This window comes from Trematomus bernacchii, unplaced genomic scaffold, assembly GCF_902827165.1.
Source record: "Trematomus bernacchii unplaced genomic scaffold, fTreBer1.1, whole genome shotgun sequence".
Lineage (NCBI taxonomy): Eukaryota > Metazoa > Chordata > Actinopteri > Perciformes > Nototheniidae > Trematomus > Trematomus bernacchii.
Window position 1 is genome coordinate 4,417 of NW_022988007.1, and position 25,384 is coordinate 29,800.

A 25,384-nucleotide genomic window follows, 5' to 3' on the forward strand; every position below is an offset into this window, starting at 1 on the left:
ATTATTTAATTATAGAGATTACTGTAGAGAGAAGACTGAAAAGGGGATGAGGAAGAGGCGGTATTATTATGGATCCACTTTTTATGAGTAACAAAACACATATCGACAACATCTAAAGTGCTGGGTTCAGTGTAATCCTGGAAACCAAATGGATTATTAATAATGTGCGGAATAAAGTAGAGACAGAGTGGAGAATTTATAGACACGTAGGGAAATGGAAGAAAAATCTAAGAAAACGTGTACCTACCTCAGATTCTGAAGCTGATCCAAGTGAGGGGAAGAGTTACTTGCTCAGGTGTTCATTAAGAGATTTGTTCAGGCTATTTATTTTTTGTTGATCTTTGAAATGCTTAAAAATCTGAAGTTTTGCTAAGCAAACTGCAATTACGAGCCCTTCTTTACTGTGGATAATCATATATAATAAATATATTGGAAACATTTGTATTCCTCGGTGTTTAAACTAAACACAGTATTCTCGATGAAATGACCAGTTGCAACAGCTATGGTTTTAGGAGCAGGTCTTGGGGACTACGTAATACGATACAAAAAAGGTAACTGTGTTCGTTACAGTTACATAAAAGAGACGTCATCAGATTACTTTTACATTCCTAAACGGGATTTCTAGTAGGATTACACTGTTAGTACAAACTAAAAGATCATATAGTTTTGTTGTAAAAGGATCAGTAAGTAAAAAAAACTATTATTGATATGTCTTTTCTCATGTATTTATTTGCATTGCATTTAACGGTGGGGTAGGTACGTTTGAGAAACCGGCCCGAGATACACTTTTTGTTATATTCCATGGAATGCTCTTAACATCCCGATAGCAATGAATATCTTAAGTGCTTTGACAAAAAAATCCATAAAGAAATGTCATCTGTGGAAGCCGTAGTACTGTAAAAAGCACGACCAATCATTTTAAGCCGGCCCGGCTAAAATAACTGGATGGCCTACCTGCCTGTCAGCCTTCCATCTGTGCACAAACTTATCTCGTGCCCTCATTGGTCATGTGCGCGTTCGTGTGTGTTTGAGGATGGGGCTCTGTAGGAAGTGGCAGATTTTCTCCCGGTTGTGTATTTCAAATTCTAAGCATCTCGAGCCGGGTTTCTCAAACTTACCTACCCTACCTTTAACGGTGCGTCTACACAGCAGCGTTACTAAAAATCTTGAGGTGGGCGTATCTGTGATAAGCTTGGGGATTTTTTGCAACAACCAATCACATGAATCTCCCGCCCGCGACATACAAAGCAAAAAAGCCCGAAGTAAAACTGGATATAAACTCCCCCCAAAACAGGCGAAAACATACCACTGTCTCTGCCACCTCCCTCCATGCCTGGCTCCTCCGGTTTATATCCCGGTAGGTCTGGTCATAAAGCACCGGGTGATTGATTCGCTACCGCTAATTTCTCCTCCATGTTTTGGAATGCTCTCCCAGCATACACGCCGTTTGATTGGCTAGAGCTTGAACTGTCAGATTTGCGTACACAGGATTTGATTGGCTGACGCTTCCACCTCAGCCTCAAAAGTTGAACATTGTTCAACTTTGAATCCTGAAAATCCTGAAAATCTATCCCGCTCGCCTGCCCACAATGCAGTTCGGCGAAAAGTGAGGGAAAAGTGACGTCACCCCCATTCAAAGTGAATGGGCAGAAGCGTTTCAAGATTTTTTTAACGCTGCTGTGTAGACGCACCGTAATAGTGAGGTAATCTAAAAGTAACAGAAAGTGATCAGGTTACATTACTTTTATATTGTAATTTTTTTTGCCAGATAACAAGTCATTTACCCTCCAACCCTGTGTGTGAGATAATGCCACCGCAATTATAACATAATGAGAACATGTTTTACTGAGCACATCTTTTAGGTTCATTTGTACTGATGTTTGTTTCCCTACAATAAACTGCCAAAGCTAAACCCTTTTAAACTGCAATTCAGCATTAACTTGTTATTAATACTAATACACCACATGTTATTTATTGTAGTAAATTAGTAGATTTAACTTTAACTTATAATGTTTATATCAATATATCTTAACTCTAACTTATTATATTTGTATAAACTATTCCAACTAAATATTTATTTTACCTTTTATTTTATTTTATTCTAAAGAGAATCATTATTATATAGTTAATGTTAAATAATTTATTATTAGTCCTCTACATTACATTTGAACTATTTCGAAAGGTTTAAATGAAAAAGTAAGAAATAATTCCACCCACCGCGAAGGCATCTTAGATTCATTTCTACATTTAATGTTTATTAATATCTGTAATGAGTATTGTAGACTTGCCAGCGGCCTTTTAGGTGGAACTGATCGAGGGCTTGCCCTGGGAGGAAACACACAGATTGTTGGTTTGATTCCAGTCATTGCTGTGCAAATGTTAATATTGTGGAGTTTGTAAAACACTTCTCTCCGGGAGGCCCCTTAGTGTCCCAACACCAATTTAAAGGTTCCTGCAAACCCAGTGGTACACCAGTGAGTGGTGGGATCTGTACTTAAATCAGAATAGTCATACACTTATTATTCCATGTCAAATGTACAGTATCCTTAGCTCATGCATCACTTGCTGTTTGATGGGATGGTAGATCTTAATGTTCTTGCCTGCAGGGATTTAATGAGTTAGGGTTAGGCTCCCCTCCACTGTGGTGGGAGGATTTGGAACCAAACATCCATACGGCTCATTATTTACAGAAAGTTGGAAAAGTATAATTCAAATCTGATCTCAATGTTTCTGAGAGTGAAAGGTGAGAGATATGCAGCACTAGGGATGGGTATCGAGAACCGGTACTAAGTCAGTACCGGTACCTGATTGGACGGTATTGGTATACCGTTAAGCCGCTGGACAAACGGTGCTGCTATTGGTATATGAATTACGCTACTTTCTTAGTTTAAACAATTCTGGTTGGTTGGGAACCCTCATCCCGTGTGACGTATCCGGTTTGAGTACCACTCTGATTGGCCACTGTGAATGCCACTCGTCATCTCTCCTAACAGCGCTCTTATTATTGTGAGACTCCCGGGGGCAGACCATAGCAGGGGCAGACGCAACATCTTGCTAGAAACAGCGTCTCAAGGCTTCTTAACATTTAACAACCTATTAATTATGCATACCCACTTAACGGGAAGAAACTCAGCTAACAGACGATATTAACCATTTTACCTACACGGAACAGAAGTCCAACACCAAGAGTCTAAATCAACACTTAGCAAAACGGGCTAACGGGATAACGGCTACTTTAGACACTGGCAAAAGCGATCTTTTCCACGTCGTTTTATCTGCACAAACAACATATCACATGAAAGCTGAGATTCCACAGATTCCATTGGTATAAAACTCACTGAACTAGCAGCCAGGAAAGAGCAAGAAAACAACTTCACTTTACGTAGCCATGATGATAATGATGTCTTACCTTTGCTGTTTTGTGATCAAAAGTTGTGTTCAAGGGCATAAAAACGGTTAATCCAATGTCTCTGTGTAACTTTAAAATGATTACTGATAATCCATCATTACAGTTATAAATAATAAACGCAATAAACGGATTATAATGGTTAGCCGACCGGAGCTTCCGGTTTAGGAGGTGCGCACGCAGCGTCTCGTTTTAACTGAATAATGGTCATGTTTACATGGATTTATGAACTGCCCCTAATAACCGCCCCCCCTTCCAGAGACACACTGTCAAACACACTCATACCTGCTTGGTATGACATTGAAAAAGTTACATTAAATAATAAATTACAATAAAATGACTGTTGTTTAATCTTTACATCTTGTAATCATATCTATAATTTTGAGCACCAAATTATTGAAAAGTATCGATAAGAGTATCGAAAAATACCGGTATCGATAAGCGGTATCGGTATCAATAAAATCCTAACGATACCCATCCCTATGCAGCACAAATTCATTTTCCTCAGGAAGAGCTCTCTAGCTGTTGAATGTCACAATGCTGACAAATAATGTGATCCTTACATCATCTTCCATTCCATATTCATGTGAAAAAAGGCTGAAAGGCCACACAAAATGTGTTAGTGTGAACTCGTTGAGTTTTCATCTAGTTAAGATTCATCAGTACTGTAGGCCTTAACACCACAAGTGTATGTAGAGCTTCAGGATATCATTCTGATAGCACACGCACTGTGTTGAACTTGAAACTAATCCACTTTTCAGATTTTAGAGACATTACATTAAAATACCATTTACTATTGACGCTGGTCATATTTTATACAGTTTGCAACATAAATCATTTTTCTTTCTCAGAGGTAATCCAGAAAGGTTGCATTACCAGTAATTTGCATTATAGGACAAACAACTATCCCCCAAAACACTATTAACGTGTATACATTACTGATGCTTCCTCAAAAGCAACTTACAATAATGCAATAAACCATGAAGATACAACCTGAAAACAGAGTGCATTAGCTTTCAGTAAGACAAACCATTGAATCTGCTACTGCATTGGTTCAAAATAAACCACACCTGTCTTTGTGCTACATAGAGAAGTGAGAAGTGCTTTATTGTTATTTATTTTGTATAATTGGCTAAGGTTCGGTAAAAGCATTTGGGTGTTCAATAAGTGACGGGAGATCTGTAGACTGCTGAACTGAAAAAACTGAAACGTTGACTTTAATTAAATGTATTATGTCAACATATTTCCTACAAGTTTATTAGGTTAGTTGAAAGCAATAATATGACATTTAAAATATATATATTAGGTTCAACTTAATATTGTTGCTTATACAGTACATTTAATTAAAGTCTATGTGTGTCCTAAATCCACCTTTTTGGAGCCATGATAGCGAACAGGTGTGTGTCTGTTGAGTGTTACCTGGCTGGTTCCCACTCGCAGTGAGAGATTTGCAAGACGATTGGCTGACGGAGAGCAACGTTTTTGTGCTGGGGTTTAAGGTTTAAACATGTCCTGGATTTAGGAGAACATGCATTCGATCCTCTCAACCTGTCAGCTTTGCCTTGCTGCACCTCTCTAGGCCTATCCAGCCGTTCAAAAGCTCTGAACCAACAACCTGGGTGTCAGAGAAGGTGGATACTCAAGGGAGGACACTGAAGCTGCTAAGAAAAACTATGAAAAGGCACAGTGGATTGAGTAAGCAGGAAGGACAGAATATGCTCTGTAACACACAACCATGGTGGCCCCAAAGTGATGAATCCAGCTGTGATGGCTCTCTTCTCTGCAGGCCTTTCCCCCAGGGATTAGACTGGGTCTTGCATACAGGAGGAATCTGCACACTCAGTTTATGAAATATTCACCATCAAACAAAATCTGTACACTGGAAAACAAGGAGGCCCCAGTGGGAGTGGGTGCCCGGGCCCATCGTGTCCTGGAGGTTTCTGTTGTGTTCCCAGAGGATTCACACGCTGCTGCTCAGTTATCCAGAGTTCTGGGAAGATAATTGTTCCATTTCAGAAGTTCGTTTCTGTGCTGTCACTTATTTCTTCATGCAAAAATGTTTTTATTCGGAAGAGACATTGCTCTATGTGACAGGGGCTAAAGAGTAGTGTAGACATTTTATAAAATAAACCACACTTTTTCAGTGTTTCACAGTTTATTCTGAGCACCTAGAACAGCAAGCTTTCTAAACAGCCACTTGCTATCAACTGAATTACTGCAACAGGTGTCACAGTTCTCAAGATCCATGATATGATTTGACTGTAACTGAAGGTTAACATTTTGTTTGAATTTCTATATTAGTTCCATTTATCTCCAGCACTGACGGCGATAGAGTTGTTCGAGTCCAGATTAATTAAGATCAACATTGGTTTTATGTTATTACATAATATATGCTACACTGTGTTGTGTTAGCAAGTGTGGTTATTAACACATAATGATAAGAAATCTCAATGAAACTATTCATATCATTAAAGCCATAAATGCAGGTAACCATAACGTGGCACTGCAATGATGTGCAGTAGCTCTAAAGGCATTACAATAGCCATCAGAGGTAATTAGTAATGATTAAAAAGTGACAAATTATCAACATACATTTTTATTGTATTATAAGTTATATCATTTCAAGTTGCATGCACTTACATACTAAAAGTAAATAAAGCTACAGTAGCATCTGTATGGCAGGTAAGAACAACATACTTATTATTAAAAAAATCTATAAGTAGCAGAAATCTATAAAACATTTCGTATTATACAATGAATTAAATAAAACATATTTTAAAATGAATTAAATAAAAATAGTATACAATTTTATAATATTATATATTATAAAAACCTCAAGTGGAAACGTCTGTTAACCAACCCTGTCTCAGATGATGTCTACTAAATAGTTTTCCCAGTTGTGTTGTGGTGACAAACATAATAACTGGAACCTGTTTAGGAGTCCTTGAGAGGGCTCAGTAAAGAACAATATGAAGTGATGAAAAGCACAAGAACCTGGGTTTTAAATATGTTGAAATGACTCATTGGCTAAACATCAATCATTCAACCAGCTATTTGAAATATAAATCTGCTCTGAAAATCAGTTCCTCAGAAAAATACTATACAGGATAATAAACTATTAATTGAGGGACTCACAACTTCACTAAATAAATAAATACAATGTCTTTACGCTCCGTGAACTCAGGGTCAGACCGAGCATTGCTGTGTTTTCTTTGTGTGTGGAGGAAATGATGCTATTGCACACATGAATATGACTTTTTAAAACACTCCTCTCTCGTGTCCTTGATTCCTCAGACCTTGTTGCGGGATGGTAAGAGGGAGAGCACCGTCAGCACCCTCTACCTGTCTCCCTCCAACATCGAGTCGGGGCAGCAGATCACCTGCCGCGCCTCCAACAAAGCCGCCCCCAATGGCAAGGATGCTGCTGTCACTATCGATATTCAGCGTAAGTGAAAATCACCAAACCTCAAATGAATGCAAAAGATCAAATATGTTCTTCTGACTTAACTTACTGCTTCATTAGACACACTTAAAACAGTCTGCACACCATTCATACTCATATTCATACCTAATTGTGACACAAGGATAATGTGGCTACTGACCTGTATGGTGTTTCAAAATAGCTATAAAACAACAAAAGAAAACAGATTCACTCCCCTGCAAAATCTGCGTGTGGGAAAGCACATGAACACAATGTCAAAGATAAGTAATCCATTACAGATGTTGTGTCCTCAGCTAATGACTGTATGTATAATTTAATTAAAACATGGGCTTTGTTCCTGCCTTTTTTTATTATTTAACTCTCTTCCTGTAGTCGTAATTAAGTGTTTTTTTGAGAATTATATTCTCGATGATTGCATCCACCCCAGCATCCTCGGCTCAAACTGAAGTGACAATCTTTTTAACACAATTTTGAACTTTCCCCTGAACTCACCCCCAGTCTCCTGATTTCCACCAGCAAACCTCTCTCTCCCCTTAAAATCACAACAGCCCTGTGTGGCTATGAACTTCTATACCTTCTCATTACGCTCATGTAGCTGTACACCCACTCACCAGTTGTATGCACAACAATTAGAAACAGGCCTAGTTCAATGCTGATGTAACAAGGAACATGTGATACTCATTCATCAATTCAAGAAATACTCTAGAATCAGTCTGCATTGGCCATTTTAACACGCAAAATGTAATAAAATGGCATGTTTCCTAATGATTTCATCATGGACAGATCATGGCATCAACAAGATAACTTTTTCAATCTTAAACTGTGCTCTCCTGGAAACGTTATGGTACTCTTTCTGTCAAACACTTTGCTGTGTTTCCTGTTTCTGAAATTGCTTTTCCATAAGTAATAAGTATTTGAACACCTAGCCCATAATCTTTCAGGCAATACTCCTTTTCTTCCTGCATTATTATATTGACTATACCAAAAATAATCCCACTGTTCATCTCTGAATTAACTGAACTGCAAAAGTCTTCGATGACCCCCCAAAAACTAGTGATTTTGCCCACAAATCTACTCTCCGCTTTCAGAGCCATTTCACTCAAGCTTTAATACCTGGGCACAGTTATTCCCAAGGGTAACCAACAACCTTGTGAGCTGCCTTGAGCCATCAGCTTTCTGAGCCTCCTGGAGTTAAGTCCAGTTTATGACAGTCAGTCATTTCCATCGTACTCACCTGCACGTAAAACTCTCTAGGTGCAGTGTATCAACATCCTTATGACTTATAGTAAAACAAAGATCCCGCAAGGTTCTTTCATGGGCCCACTTTGTATCTAAGTGCTGTCTCTCGAACATCTCTTCTGCAAAAAGTATGAATCACTCTTCGCCGTGACACCAAAACGTGCTACACCTCATAAAGTACAGCTTTTTAAAACTCAGTTGTTCACAAAACGAAATGATCTAAAGTCTAACTATTGTTAACGCATTTTAAAATCTCAATCCTCTCTCGTCAGCTCTCTCTTTACCAGAACATCAGTTCCACCCTTTGCATTATTGCAGAAATCTCACCTTTCTTGATGCTGAAAATGTGGTTCACACCTTAATTACCTCTACATTGGACTACAGTATGCTTTGTTCTTCAGTCTAATGTCAGACCTTCCCGTATTTTCAAATGCACCTACACCAACATATATGAATACATGAACCTACACTGGCTCCCTTTAACTCCCACATTGAGCACAAAATCCTCCCACTAACCTAACAGGCTCACAGCTGAGCTCCATGTTATCTATATAATCTCATTCAGATCTATGACCCCCCCCTCCACTTTATTTTACCCACTCACATGTTTTCTTGGCTGATGTATTTTACATTTTTTCATTTGTTTTTGTTTCTGTTCCGGGGTCTTTGGGTCTATCATCATAATTATTACCTTTTTCATAGTGTCATCCAAACACCGAAAATAATGCACCTCTATGAATAATTGTATTGTCAGATGATATTATTTGATGGCAAAAACTATTTCCACACAATTTGGAAGTCTCAATGGATTTAATATAGGAGGCTTTTGTGCTCCTTCACATCTATTAGGTATGACTAATAAAGCATGAAATACCATTCAGAGGTGCATTTTTGTTTTGACTGATCTTTTCTTCCCATCCATGAATTCATTTTCAGTTTTGCCGTCCAAAATGAATGGAGCACATAAGGTAAAGCTTGGACAGACTGATATGTGGGAGCTAACTGGTTATTGTAAGAATGGACCTTAATCCTTCTATCATGAAAAATAATGGCAGCACCATTTCTCATTGAATGTCCAAAGTTAAAAAACAAGTGGTTGATACTGGAACCTCCACTTGTGTTATTGGACGGCCTGGTAATAGAGCTTCCTGGCATCCAGTGACAGAGCTCCAACACCTCCAGTTACTGAAATGTGCCTTCAGATTAAAGGCAATGTAGTCTGCTTCCACAGAAAGGGGGGGCGCCAAGATACTTTTTTATCTTAGAGCAGAACAGGTAAAACTCACGTGCAGGACACCAAAGTCACTTTAAAGAAAATTCCTTTATTATAATTGATCCAGGTATTACCGGAATTAAAGAAAAGAGGATGACAAAAAAGAATGGTCCAAGGTCAGATTCAAACCTGAGTCCTCCACACGGGGACTGAACCTCCGTACATGCAGGCTCTACCAGGTGAGCTACAGCGCAGTCTGTAAAGAGATTTTTCCATTTGATTTTGGAATATTGCAGAATATAAGACCTACAGTATGGTTCAGCAGGATCTCCCTATAACACCACTATTATAATATTTTAAGCATTAATTCAATCACCAGCAGTAAAAAGCTTTATAAACAATTACACATACAAGTTTTAAACATTCACAAATGGGTATTTACTGATGTATTTTATGTCCTATGACAAACGTGCAAATCTTGTAAGAAATCTTATTTCAGGCATCTAACTCAATAAAACCTTTGACTCGAGACAATAGAAACTGGCAGTGCTAACAAGCTGACGCATTCCGGATACATGACTCATTCCTGCAACACTCTATTAGTCTTCCATACTCGGCTTAATCATTCCCAATGCAGTATTTGAGCCAAATGCTTAAACATGCACTCTTTGTTCAATTTAAAATGCACATAAATATATATATATATATAGCTGTTAGGTGAGGTTGTGCTCTGGTTGAGGTTTAATGTGAAACACTGAAAAAGTGTGGTTTCACAAAGAAGCAATTCAGCAAGTTTTGGAAAGGCAGGCGCTGTTTGCAGTTGCAGGTAGTGGGGGGGGGGGGGGGGTGACAGGTGCTGGATGAATAAGTTATGATGGCACTGTCAAGGTGGAGAGGCTGCAGAGACTCGTAGAGGTCTGAGAAAGTTCCTCACCACTGGGGACAGCCAATGTTAACCACTGGCTGTTAATATTGATGGGAGGCATCTGCTGCTGTCTCAGAGAGGCACTCTGCAGACACACTGTACGGCAGGATGCCTCTGGGCAGAGGACAGACAAACACAGGCTGAGTCTGGTGCTGTGGCCCCTGGGCAGGACCACCACGCTCATCTGGGCTTTTACACGGAATCAGCATATTCTTTAATACAGATTGCCGGAAACTTTGAATGTGAATTTCTACATTTTACACACAGATAGACGATAGGATATGAATCTTCGTCCTGGTAAAGGCAACAACTGGCTTTCCCAAACTGTCAGATTATTATTTTAATTAAGGGGGAGCTGTGGCTTTCTTTGTCAGTGCAGACAGGATATATTCTGAGGCATGACAAAACTAACTTTTTGTAGAAAAACAGATGGGGAAACGGCAGGACTTTTTTGTAAAAATGCAAACACATGTTTAAAATGTGTGTTGGTTAGAATTGGGAGAACATTTCCTGAAGCCCAAAGTCTTGACATTGTGTTTTATGTGTGGTTTGAATACATTTCTGTGGGATTTTCTCTCATTATAGCCATATAACGATAGTTACGTCTGTAACTACGGTTCTATGAGTCCCGGTTGACCGCCAGATGAAACAATAATTTTGAACCTGGCTTTATCCAATGTTCATATTGTAATTACAAATTACAATATGCGCATATTTAATGAGATTATGGCTCATTTGCATGGGGGGGGGCGGTGCCCCTACAAATAGAATCAAATTAGGTGGGAAACACTGGATAATAATAATAATTATAACAAATTATTTTTTTTTTTTTTTTTTTTTTAATCATCTCGCGACCCCCACTTTGGGAACCCCTGCTCTAGAAGAAGGTCTCTAAACACTCCACAGTTAAGTCAGGAGTATAAAAGAAGTAGATAACTAAAGACATCATTAAGAGCAGATTCCTTGCATGTGTGGTTTATCATTAGAAACATTGGTCTCGTATTCTAAATACAGACTTTAAGGACTCTATTTGAAACTCATTCTTGATGCATCTGTTTATTATTTACATTTTGTTGTGGAGTAAAGGGAGGAAGAGTGATTAGAATAATTTCAGAGGGGATGGCTACAGGCTTACAAGTCCATGTCACAGCATCTCACTCCAACCTTAACCCTAAGTATAAGTGATGTGCTGTTCTGTGTGCTTCTGTACACGCATCAGACTGACAGATCTCTGAGAGTGGCGGCTTCACGCCTGCAGCCATATCCAGGGCTCTCACTCCACACTCAGCCCTGGGCCAGAACCCCCTCACCCAGCCTGACAACTCTGTTAACCTTCACCTCATACCAATTCAAATGTGGTACACACATTTTGATCCCAGTGTTCACTATTTCCCCAATCTTCAGATAATTTTTCCTGAAGACTTTTAGGGTGATCCCCAAAAACACAATTCACATAATATCGCCAATAATATCATCCTGCAGGAATGAGTCCTAAACCTGGAAATGAGTCAGCATTTATGCACTTCCGGACTCCTTTCTATTGTAGTTATTGTTTTTTAATGAATCTTTGGTTATATTGCCGAAATAAGGTTTTTACGTTTTGTTCTACAACATAAGAGATGCCATTAATCACCCAACTGGTAAACGTCTGAACCTTTATGTGTCTAAAAAAAGCTGTTGTGTGTCTAAAGGGTCTAAATGAATCTACTAAATGGCATCACATCAACCACAAGTTTGCCTTTAGCTTGGTGACATTGACGTGAAGTCATGTGACTGTTTGCAGTATGTTTATAGCATTATGTTATCTATTTACTTCTGACCAATTACACTCCATCTTATAATAGTGCTGTTAATATGTGGAGATTATCCTGCTGAACAAAATGTGAAAGTATCATAAACATGTGTTTGCCACAGATCTTATTTTCTGCAATATTCCGAATGAAATGGAAAAATCACATTACTTTTTGTCGAGGGTTACCTTGTGATGCTAACCTCAGGGTCGGCCTACAAAAATAGGTCATCACTATAACGCTCTATTGAGAATAGAACATAAGAAATGAAATGTTCGTTGTCAAATCAACATTCTTAAAAAATAATCAAGGTAAAAATTGTGAGCACTCAATATTAAAAAAAAGTGCTGTGGTTTGAAGTACAAGTCCTTAATGTGGGTTTACATCATCTTGGTTAATAGGATGGTAATATTGGTATGCGCTTGATTCAATTTGTCTTTTAATGATCATTTCATAAATTGTAATTCATTTGAAGTAAAATGAAGTGTGGGACACATGTTGCCATGCAAAATTGTGGCTTTTATTGCAGACAGGTTACAGTTGATTTGTGTGGTAAAGTATCAAATACTCCCCATCTCCACTTTGTCTCTGATAGGACAACAGTGGTTCAACCAGGAGAGACGGTTTTGATGTAAGAATACATATTTATTGCCAGGAATACACAAATGAATGTAATGGAGTTTTGGTGATTAGGCCCCGTTGTGCAGGAGTATCATTCGGGAAGGGAAAACCGATCCAATGAAACCCCCCCGGGGTCTAGACACTGGTGGTGGTGAATGGATAGTTGGGTTCGGTCTGAAGGGGAGTGGCTTAGCTTGACCCTGAATTCAGAGGACTACAGATGAAAAATAGCCTGTTGGCTAACTCTTGCGCATTTACAGTAATGTCAATCAATGTGCACTGTCCCTGTCAAATAAATAAAAAAATAAAAAAATAAATAAAGAGGGACAGGAGGTGAAAAGGGGTGGAGGAGGGTTGCGTCGAGTCACCTGAAATGACAGCTAACAGAGGGGGGAGAGCAGATTTAAAAGGGGTTAGCAGAGCGCTATGATAGGCTTGTGAGAATAGAGCGAAGTGATTGGTTAAGCTGGGGAGTGACGCCCCCGATCACTTATTGAGAGGAGAGAGAGTAGTAACATAGCATAGTAAATGAATGAGTAAAGAAGGTCTTCCTGGTTGAACTTGCGCTGAGCTTCATTAGAGAAAGTGCAGATAGAACCAGACTGACAATTGAAAGAGACCAAGTTTAAAATATGAACAGGTTACTGTTTTAGTATCAAATGCATAATAAATACGGGAATGAATGTGTTGCTTTAGCAAATCTCTTTAATATTCACAAAGGAATAAACGGTCTATCAGGGTGAGCTCTATTGGACCTGCATCAGGGAATATCAGTAGAACAAACTATTGACTGACAAATCGAGTTTTAACCTCTTGAATCTAACCACTGTCTAGACTGAAAGACTGATTTACTCAATATTTAAAGCCGAAATTGAGCTGTTGTGGTTCAATAAAGTTAAAGGGCCACTTAGAAGTCCGACAGTATTCTCCTATAGTGTGAGATCAACTAAATCGACGTTTAAATAATGTATGTATTTTTCTAGTGAGGTAAACACTATTTCAAATTTTAAAATACTTTTAGTATGGTTTGGACAAAAAACACTGCGGTAAAGTCGGGTTAGTTGGTTAAATATTTATGATATGGGTTCTGTCTCGTGTTTTTCACAAGTTTTACCTTACCACATATTGCAGCGCCTAAAGTGTACTTATGCTGTTATCACAAGCAGGCTCTTTAAATATTTTCAACCAAAATATCAGATCTAACAACACAATTGTATTGATGCATTCACTATCAACATTGTTTTTAACATTCCCAATTACATTAAAGGGGACCTATCATGCAAAATGCACTTTTGTATGTCTTTTATACATGAATATGTGTCCCCGGTGTTCCAGGGAACTCACCAAGTGTCAGAAAACACAACCCTCTCTACTTTCCTCCATACCCAAATCTCTAAAAAAGGGGCTGCAACAGATCTGATAAAAACTGATCCAGATTTGAACACGTTACTGACGTCAGGACGGTGGCGCTACGGCTATTGGGCCAACTCTCCACCTATCAGGGGAATGTGGGGTTGGGCCACGGCCGGCCATTGCCGCTCGAAAGCGCTGGAGACGCTGTAGTACATATGCCAGGCCTGTAAGTGGCGCTGTAGTCTGCCACAAAAGCAGCAAAGAAGACTTCCCGCGCATGGTTGCCATGGTTGCCCTTCTGTTTATTCTCCGCTGTGGCTTTTTTTCTCCCGCTGCTGTAATTCAATGCAATCCCTCCCCGTCGAGGCAAGCACTGTAATTCTCTCCGGTTAGTCCACCAGCAGATGACAAACACCCACCTCTCCGCCTCTTCCAAGGAACGAGGGGACCGTGCGGCAGAGTTTCAGTTAGATTTTTTTTCGCCGGTCAAGATGTCCGTTAAAGTTTAAATCTTCCGGACAAAATTAGAAAAGTGCCGGTCAAAGGTCTTCTTTGTTATTTATTGAGCTTTAAAACAAATGAATAACGACTCTATATAATAATATAATAAAACATGGAGGACGGAGATCTCCCCCCTCTTCTGACAGCCCAGCAGCTGTTCAGAGCACGCTCCCCTCTCCTGCAGGGGGGCGTGGTCAGCTGCAGCTCACAGAATCAGACCCCTGCAAAAACAGGGCTGGAAAGAGCAAATGGAGCAAAATGAGGCATGGCTAAAATGCAGGATCTGTTTGGTATTTTGAAAAAAAAACTATATTTATATACTTTATATAGGTATGGCCCTACAATATATTGTTCAAATATAGCATGATAGGTGTCCTTTAATAAACAACATTTGATTGATCAGCATTTTTGCAGTTTATTTAATTGATAATCGCGCTTCATGTTTTAAACTTGTGTTAAAATTCATTGTTACTTAAATGAAAGATGAATATATGAAATGGAAATGTGTAAAATAAGATAAAGCAGATCTATTAATCTCAGGTGTTAACTGGACTCACTTCACTACTCCCTGGCCTTATGACCACCTTCGCCTTGCTAACATGTTTTCATTGGTTGGATTTTTGACATATATTTGAAATACAGCACATATGTTTCCTCATAGTATAATAAAGATCTATGCTCCTCTGCATGGGTTGCTTGGTTACGTTTTTAAATGGAGAATCAATATAAAATGTAACAGTGGCAATCATCCCCCATAAAAGAAAGGAAACTGTAATTTTCAAACAAATGTTCTGCATTCCTGAAGAAACAGCCACATTCCGTATCGAATAGTGGTATTTGTGCTTTTCTAGTTTTATATTAATGAAGCCCTGTTAATTACTAAAAACCAGAGCATTAACATAATTAAAGCCCTCTTTGCACTACAAATAAACAATGATTTTTTTATTCCTTTAATTAAGTGAGGCATTTCCTTACTTCATTCATATTTATTTATTTTGTTTATTAAGGCAACATCTCATTAGCTTTGAAAGAAAGAAATCTTGCAAAGTTCTCCAAGTAAAGTTCTGAAGGGCTGAAAAAACTCAGAAACACACACACACACACACACACGTCAATTGCAGACAGCAGGGGACTTCTGGAAGAATCAATTATCTGAAAGTTTTCAAATGAAAACTTCTTGAAACTCACCTCAGTAAGTGCCTTCACCGTATACCTCAAAATACTTTGCTTAAGCACTTGAGAGTCACTGAGTGGGAGTGTTTGATAATGCATACTGCACCTTTCATTCTCTTTGTGGCAGCCTTGACTATACCCAATACATTACAATGAATTATCCAGACGGCTATACTTAAGTTTATCTTCGGTCTTTTGTATCTGTGCTTGGAACACGATGTTTTTCCCGGAGCTGAAGCTTTCTGCCTGAATCCGTTTCTTTGTGCTGAAAAGTGCATTTCAATCAGTGGAAGGTTATTTTTTCCCAGACTTTGACATAATAGATTCCCAGTTTTTGTGTGTGGAAATAAGGCTTTTGCTGGTGTGTATTTTTCATTTAAAGGCTTTGTTTTGTTATAAAACAAGGCTGGTAGATATTGAGCTTGAGAGCTGGCTGCATGGAGGTCCAAAATCTCCTCCGTCCTGTTCGGGGGTCGCTGCACGGACATTGATCTGCTACCTTCACTGTGGCTGTCCTTGAAAGGAGAAACAACATTAAATACAGCAATGACTGGCTTTTGTACTGGACTAATAAAAGAGAAACAAGAAACACTTCAAGGGTTTATTTATCGTGTCAAGGTTATTGTCTTTGTACAACACAGGGTTGCAGAACAAAATGCAATTGCTTTATAATACAAAAGAAAAACCAAGTCCTGCATTTTGTGTCTTTTTATTTGCACCAGGAGGAATAAAAACTATGGAGAAAATGGAGCAGAATGTTACCAAGCATTATTGATGTTAACACACACAACAATACATGCATACAAAGGAAATTTCACAATAAACGCAGCTGCCTTGTCAGGATCTCGACACAAACTGAAGCTTAAGCCTACAAAACTTAACAAAATAAACAAAACCTGACATGAGTGAAAGCAATCCTTTCTGAGCTGAGGCTTGGCACGACGATTCGGAGAAACAAACAAGACGAATTGACACAGGACAGGGGAGAGACAGGACTATTTAAACATGAGGTGAGTGGGAACAGGTGGAAACAATCAGGGGCGGGGCAGACACTGATGATGGTGGGAAAAACACACAAGGGGAGGAAGAAAACAGGGCCTGAAATGAAAGACAAGAGGTAAGTACAAAATAAAACAGGAAATGACAGACAAAATACATAAACATAACTAACACATTTGACGAGACACAACATGGACCCGGTGTTTTGTTTACAAAACAAAAGGCAGCTGTCTAGAATTTGACTAATGATTAGAAATTCTTCTTCTGTAAATTATATGATAATTTATAAGAAATTAAAACATAAAGAATATGTGTTTTTTATGTATTAAGTCCATAAATAAATAGGCAATTACAATATATGTTATGAAAAGGAATACATCCATGCCTAATTAAATTTCCAAAGGAGGAAGACATATGACTCGCATGGTGAATATTCCTTCTATTGACATTTCGTCACTAATGCAATATTAAATAACTAATAGAACTAAATATAATGTTAATAAAGTGTATTTGCCAGCTCATAAAGTTCTATAGTGAACACGTAAATGTTGAGTACCCCAAAGTTTTATGTTAGAAATGCATAGTATGTTAACTTGCATATGTTGGTCAGTTTGCACATGAGTGGCATTAATTAGCATTCATTAGCATATTCAGACAATAGTACAAAAAATGGTCTAGCAGATTTTGACCATTTTAGAGTGGCTTTGGAGGTTATTGAGTATGCAGAATCAATTTCTGAAATGTTCGGGATCAAAAATGATGATGAGACATTTTTATGAACTTTGGTATTAAAGTTTACAAGACCCAAAACCACAATTTTGTATCCTAGAAATATTCGCAATACACCTTAAAAAAACACAGCAAAATTATCAAAAATTGGCCAGGCCATTTTTTTTACTATTTTCTATGCTAATAAATGGCAATTAATGCAACTTACGCTAATTGTGCAAATTGGCCAACATACTGGTTGCTGGCAACTTGACTAATATGGCAGCGGTGATGTAAATATGGCACGATGTTGCATTGTAACACACTGCTGGTAACTGATATTTTCTCAGCTTTACTTTTATTTTGTAACACGTCTCAATGAAGAAAAGGCTTTTGATGGCAGTATCCAAGCAAGTTTGCATGGAAAATACTTTAAGCCAATAACACATTGATGCGGCTGTGCATGCACCATTTGTAGGACAAGAGAAATAAGTTGACCTAGCATCTCATATTGCTGTGGTGTGAATGGTTGTTAGCCAACAGAGAGCTGTCGGTGTGAGCCATGATGTTTGAAGGCTGGATTACCTCGGTGTCTTGTGTTTAAGAGATGCCAAGGCGGCTGGATGCCACAATGTTTGGGTGATTGCCTAAAATCCTCAAAGCGTTTGCTACATCTCCAGCTAATTTAATTTGAAATGGATTACAGATTTGCTCATGGTGATTGTGCACCTCCCACATGGGAACATCCGTTTCCTCCTGGGTGACGCATGTGTGATGGAACTGCTCCAAGCTGATCTCTTTGAAAACCAGCATAGCTCTATCATTCAGAGCATGATGTTATGCTATGGTAAAGAAAACAAGTGTTCGTGGACTTTAGAAATGTTGTTACTCTTTACAATGTGTAACTACAGACAATCAGTGATCAAGCCCCTGTATAAAATAATGCAAAAATGAGTCCCAAACCTCGCAAATGAGTTAGCATTTTACCACTTCTGGTTCCCTCAGCAATGTTTTGAACATGTTAAAGGGGACCTCTCATGCAAAATGCACTTTTTTATGTCTTTTATACATAAATATGTGTCCCCGGTGTGTCAGGGAACTCACAAAGTGTCAGAAAATAAAACCCTCTCTCTTTTCCTCCGTGCGCAAATCTCTAAAAACGGGGGAACAACGGAGCTGATCCAGATTTGCCATCCAATATGACGTAATTGTCATATCGGATGGCACGGCCCTATCAGAAACATCGCTATCAGAATCAATGCGCGAAGTGTTTTGGAAGTAATATGGTCTTTGTTTACATTAGCAAGCATCGCTAACACTCAGAGGTAACCTGTACTGGAGAGTATGTGTAAAGAAGCCGGATATAAAAAGGAACTCACCTTGTGGTAAACCCGCAAGAGAAAAAGCATTTGAGCTCCATACTGTTTCAGAAATAATCCTTGATGTGGTTTTGAACATGATATGGCGTTTCATCACCGCAGCATTTAGACAGTATCTGCTGGGTCCGCATGAGCAGGCATAGGCTCCACCCCCTCTCTCTCTTTTTTTAAAAGCTTTATACCCCAAATCAGCACTTTAGTAACAGGGCTGAAACGGAGGGATATGAGGCATGGCGAGAATGGGTGATCTGTTTGGTATTTTGAGCAAAACACTTCATAGACATGTTTTTTATATATTTGTATATATCTGAGACCTATGCTATTGCCTAAAAATAGCATGATAGGTGACCTTTAAGTTGCCTATAAGGTCACATAGATAAGACATTACGTTTTGTTCCTAAAATAAATGAAATATGTCAGTAAATACCATAGACTGTATATATAAATGGACGTAGTGTCCGTGACGTTACCCATAGTATTCTGCAGAGTTGCCGAGAAGCCTAAAGTAGGCGGTGTCGGCCACTAACGGCTCGACAGTGACGTCAGAGTCTAACCCCTAGATTCCACCGGGTCCGTCTGCGGCGCGCTACGGGCGCGCTACGGGCGCGTTACGGGCGCGTTACGGCTGCGCCGCGGTGCTCACGGTGATCGCGGCCACTCTAGTCAATGGGTGCTATTCCACCACACGCGGCGCGTTACGGCTCAGAAGCGTCCCAGAAGCGTCCCAGAAGCGCCGCGGCGCAGGGCTCCTCTAAAATTAGGATGAATCCTATTTTTGACGCGGCGCAGCCGTAACGTAAGGTCGGGCAGGCAGGAAGTGGATTTTAAAGTTGGAATGAGGTTTCTGAGTGAAAGTATGAAGGAACAGTTAGCAGTTGAAGTCGCATGAAGATTGTTCAAGTCTGAAGATTTTCTCCATTGACTTCAATGGTTAAAAATGGGATGAATTATGGGATGTATCTCTGGAATTATGAAAGTTATGAATGATAAAATAGTGGAATGCTGTTAACAGCAGAGCCATAAGATAAGTCCGATATTTAAATGAAGAAAACTCCACCAGACACCAACACAGCAAACACATCAACGAGTTCAAGTTGTGTTCCCCGCATCAGCCTCGCATCCTGGAGCTTACTGAGCTAACGGAGCTACTAGCAGAGAGACAGAAAGCTAGAAGCAGCACTCACTGCAGAGACCTGTCACTCAAGGTGCCCTAATTTATGCAAAAACTTTAAGACCTAATATAACTAAAAGGGTTGTGTTATAAAACAATGCACCCCCCACACTGTTGTCATGAAGGGGGAATCTAACTATACAGAGAATATGGTTTTTTGAACCACGATGTAAACATATTTATTTCTGCTGTAAAGTTGGTCATTTTAACATGGGGGTCTATGGAAATTGCTCTCTTCTGCAGACTGCTCCTACTGGCCACTAGATGAACTGCAGTTTGAGGCACTTCCTTATTGGCCTCCCGGCTCTGCCCAAGAGTTTGCCGCTTGGTAAATACCTCACTGGTGAATATCTGAAGCTACTTTGTGATTTAAAAAAAATAGCAGCTAAATGAGATTACTAAACATCATCACACTGAACATTAGCCTTTAGCTTAGCGGTGGTTATGCACAGCCATGTGACTGTGATGAAATTCCTATAAAGCCAAACGTTACCTTTTTACTCCTGGCTAAAGAAATCACAAGTATTGATATGTGGAAATGATTTTCCTGAACCTGTAAGTATCATAAATGTGTGTTTGCCACATGCCATTGGAAGAATCCATTGATTTTAGTAGAGGGAGCCTGTGTGATGCTAACTTCTGTGCCTGCCTTCAAAATATGTAATTACTGCACCATTCTATAATTCTTTGTTCTTCATCCACTCATAATCTCTCCTCTCTCTCAGACCTTCCGATCGTAAACCTCACCGTGGATCCACAGCCTGTTTTGGAGGGAAATCTGATCAAATTCCACTGTGCCGCCAAAGCCAACCCACCTGTCCTCTACTACAGGTGAGCTCCAGCATAACTAATACTATGATTTATTCTGTGCACTGTTTTATATCTGCCTGCTGCGTGCCTTCGTACACAGGAAATCACAGTGTAACTCAAGTCAACACTGACCCATATAGGGGATTTAAAATGTTGCATAATATACAATGCCACAAATTAAACCAATTACTGTAGTCTCAATTAAAATGAATACTTGATGTATAAAATCTTCTTATGTTATATTTTACAAGAGGAAATTGAACTAAAATGCTGTGCACAAAGTATCTGTGGTAAAAACACAGCATCTGATCCTCTTTTTTTAGAACCATTATGTCTGATAACATCAGCATCCATTATCTAGTTTTATATCTGGATATCATTCTCATAATGATAATTGTTTAGGATCGTTCACCATGTAGAAATACCAAAATGTCTGTGTCATGCTGGGCAGTCACTGACTGAAAGCTGTCTAAAATAATGTATCTTACCGTACCACTGGCTCATCTGCACTCATAACCCCCCCCCCCCCCACCCAGCAGAAGGCACCTTTGTGATTATATATGTGCAGGCAGCCCTGAGAAGCTGCCACATCTCTGACATCTGTCAGTGTGTCAGGGCAGGGCCGGCCATCTCTCCATCACTGCATGAACTCTGAGAGGAGGGGTCAGCTACAAGACATGCACACTGAGATTCAGTCCTGCCACCAGGGCTCTGAAGTATTCTGAAACACAGGCTAAAATGCACAAGAGAAAAAAACAACCTGTGCGGAGTATTGAACAGATTTTTATTTCAAATGCTTCTTTAATAGCTTGTTTGGATGCTTTTTGTGTCAGTGGTGCAGGCTGTTGTGATGTTACCAGTTATTATACATTTGCTGATTAGATGATAGCATGATCCCATTTTACATTGAAAAGTCAGTATTTTTTTATTTTTCCACAGTTTACAATGCCGTGACACTGCAGGCTTTATCTTGGAATGTGGGAGTATCAGTTATTAGGTTATTGGAAGGCCCATCCTTTCATAAATAGGCCTTTTGTCACTCATTATTTTATTATTCCCCTTCTTGTGTCCTGCAAGGTCCTCTCCTGACTCTCTGGTCTTCTAGCCAGGTTAGGAAGAAAGGAATAGACGCTACAACAGATGTTATCCTTCAAATTCAGGTTGTACTTTCATTTAGAATTCATGAACTGAATTTGTGAATCGAGAGTCCTTTTTAGCTTTATTATAGCAAGGTTATACTGAGCAGGCTTGTGTGTATTTGTTAGTGATTTTTTTATATTGATGCGGAGCAAACCACAGTGAACTACTTGACTAAAGCAAATGTTTAAAAGCTTTGCACAAGGTTGTTTTAATAGTTATGCTGGAAAAGTAAAATGTAAGTTCCCCTGCATACACCAGTGAGTCCTTGCATTCAAGTCATGGATAGTATCACATCCACTTTATACACTTTAAATACACTTTACATTGTTATAAGAGTTGGTAAGAGAAGGTAAGAGACGGTTCAGACCAACATTAGATCACCAACAATATTTAACTTTTTTTTGTATTGATTGATTAATTGATTACAGGACAGTTGAAGAGAAGTGCAGGGTCACATATATGGATAAAAGAGTAAGACGAGTCACAAAATACCAATGGGGTCAAGAGTCATACAGCATGGGTTTGGACTTGGATGGGTAGACATCATGGTACTCTATTAAAGCAACTTAACATGGCAAAAAGGGAATGTTGTGTTTGTACCACAGACTTACTTTTCCATTCTTTATTTTGAAATATAACATAAGAATCATCCATATAAATAATATGGAAAACAAGTTGAATTGTGGCATCATGTTTTACCATTTCTGTTCAATTTTCATCAGTTTCAATTTAGTTTGACTATATTATTGGTTTAATTGGCATTGTAAAGGAGAGAGAAAAATTAAAATCATAATATAAATAATAACAATTTGAAATAACTAAATTGCTGAAAATAGATAAATAAATAAATAATATGAATAATAATTGCAGAGCAGAGTCGTCCCTGTTCAGTACAGCATACAGACAGCAGGACCAACGCTCTGCTCCCACTGGATTGGAGTCTGATGTGCACAACATTACTGCATATTATGGAGTCTATATGTCAGCGTCTCATTGTGGGTGACTTCCATGGCAACCATTCCATTTTTTGACCCGTTGCTGCCCTCTCCATTGAGTGTTTTATTGATCACCGTAGGTATATTATTGTGTCTCTCAAATGGGGAAAGTCAGACTTGCTGAGGGTGGATGGGATGGTGGTAGGAGACGAGTGAAGTTAGTTCCTCCTCCTTATCGCAATCGCTCCAGATGCTCTCCATCTTTCTTTCCTGTCTCCACTCTTCTTCCTCTGTCTCTTATTCTAGATTGGCTGAAAGAGCTTGACTCAGAGGGAAATAAATACTTAGTTTGAGACCATATGTGAATCATCAGACAGTCAATTGTTGTCCATGGGATGTGTACAAGATTTGAAAATAGAAAATGTGCTTGTTAACTTCAATCTGTGGTGTGTGCATAGTGTAGAAGGATTCCTAAACCAGGAAAGGAGCACTTCCTGTTCCCATTTCTGTTAACACAAGCTAACAACATTTTCATAATTTTATAATATTTAAAAAAACCTCCGACTCGTGAATGTCTGAAGCTTCTCTGTGTCTGTAAAACAGATGTTGCTAACAAGTGGCTAATGAGACTGCTAAACATCATCATGCAGAACATTAGCCACTTTTAGCTAAGCGATATTTACATTAAGTCATGCAACAGTCAAAAGTAGTTTGTTTATAGCCGATTGTTCGCCTTTTACTTCTTTCTGGACAAAACATATTAAAAAAAGTACAATCATAAATCATAAATGTGTGCTCAACATATAGCTTATTTTATGCAATATAACAAACTCAATGATAAAATCCCCTAGATTTTGGTTAACCTGTTAAGCCCGAGAGACCCCGGTAACATCTTGCAGGAAACAGTGTCTGAGGGCATGTTCATTTAATAAAACTATGAATGTTTTATATCCATGTAACGGGAAGAAACTCATCTAACTGATCATATTTTTTTTTTTTTTCAAAAGAAAACCCACAATGCTAACACTGAGCCTCTGAATTAGCAACGAGCGAAAAATGCTAACACCTTACTGCACCGAAGATCACTCACAAAACCTTATTATTTATCTTTTCACCACATCCAACACATCGTTTCACATCGTGAGGTGACACAGAATCGATTGACACCGACATTACCACTGAATTATACGTATTTGCGACGTTATAAGCAAAAACCAACATCAAAACAGGTGACGCTAGGTAGCTAAAAATACTAACATTTTTACCTTGAAGTGGTCTTCAATGGCATTAAAACGATAAAAACGCTGCTGAAGTTAATCCATAGGTTAATCTAATGTGTCTGTGTCCCTTTGAAATGATTTCTGATAATCCATAAGCATTAAAACTGCTTTTCCGTTTCCAGATGTCAAAGCTAGAGATAGGTTCACTCTGATTGAAAATTACATGCACGAAGCCCCCACCTTTTCTCTTCACAACGTGTGTGTGTGGGGGACTCCCCCTTCAATTATATTGGCTCTAACGGTCAGAAAGAGGTGTCAACCATCAAAATCGAGCAAGGGGGGCCAGAGATATGGAAAATCCACCCAAATGACCCCAGAAGTGGTTTCTTTTTGCTAAATCTCTCTAAAAAGGTAAAATGTCACTTGTTTTGCATCAATCTTGATACAGGGTACTTATTATATGTTGTACTTTGGATTCCTAAAGCTTTTAGTCTACTAACCCATCATTCAAGGGTAGTTTTCACTATAAGTAAAAAAGAATTTTTGGACGGACACTATAATTTACAGTTTTTTACTATGTAAAATCTGAATTTTCTTTAAAATAAAAAACATCTATATTGATTCTGACTTTTCTACATCCAACTCACAGGTTTATCATTACTTTGAGAAAAAGATTATTAATTTAACCCTTTTAGAAGGGAAGATATGGTCATTTGTTCTGGGAATGTCATTTTCGAGCCTGAGACCTGAAAAACAGGCTCAGGGCTTAACAGGTTAAGGGAGCACTTGCGAGGCTAACAACAAAAATACGTCATCACTGCACCACTCTATTATTGCTCCAAGCATATTTGTTTGCCCAGACTCGTGGGAGTTGGGATGAAAGTGCAACAGCGACTCAACAGCAGTACCGTGTCCACAGAGAGATAGATAAAGGACAGGAGGAGGGGGGGGGCACGACCATGGGGGTGACAATCTATCTGAACAAGCCCACACAGACGTCGACACCCCTGGCTGTCTGGCAGACTCATTATTGCCTGTTGTTTTTCAAAACATTGCAAAGGAAGTGAGGAGAAATTAAGTGATGGATGGAGGAAGGGAAAGTGAAACAGAAGACGAATGCAAAGGATGGCGAGCGAAGAGGGAGACGCAGATTAATTGAATACTAAATTAGGGAGAGAGAAAGGAGAGTACAGAGCGGAAGAAGAGAGGAAATGTGTTGATGTCGCTTGCAAATCAAGTGGCTCCTGTTCCTATGGGAGTGCTGTCAACTGCTTCTGCTGCCATACGTTGATGAGGGATTTTTTTTCGAAGCAGAGTTGTCATGTCTTGTTTCTTCATTTGTCGTTTTTAGCGGAGTCT

General features: G+C 39.0%; 1 protein-coding gene across 1 annotated transcript in view; it reads left to right on the forward strand.

The window, feature by feature from the left end:
• Positions 1 to 6,700: 6,700 nt before the first annotated feature.
• The window catches only part of kirrel3a (kirre like nephrin family adhesion molecule 3a), a gene marked incomplete at its 5' end in the record, with an annotated part of 52,199 nt that continues 33,515 nt past the window's right edge, over positions 6,701 to 25,384 (forward strand). The window contains 2 exons of the mRNA XM_034117355.1: positions 6,701 to 6,851; positions 20,646 to 20,751. Coding sequence (XP_033973246.1) covers positions 6,701 to 6,851; positions 20,646 to 20,751 — 257 coding nt within the window. The remainder of the gene's footprint in view (positions 6,852 to 20,645; positions 20,752 to 25,384) is intronic.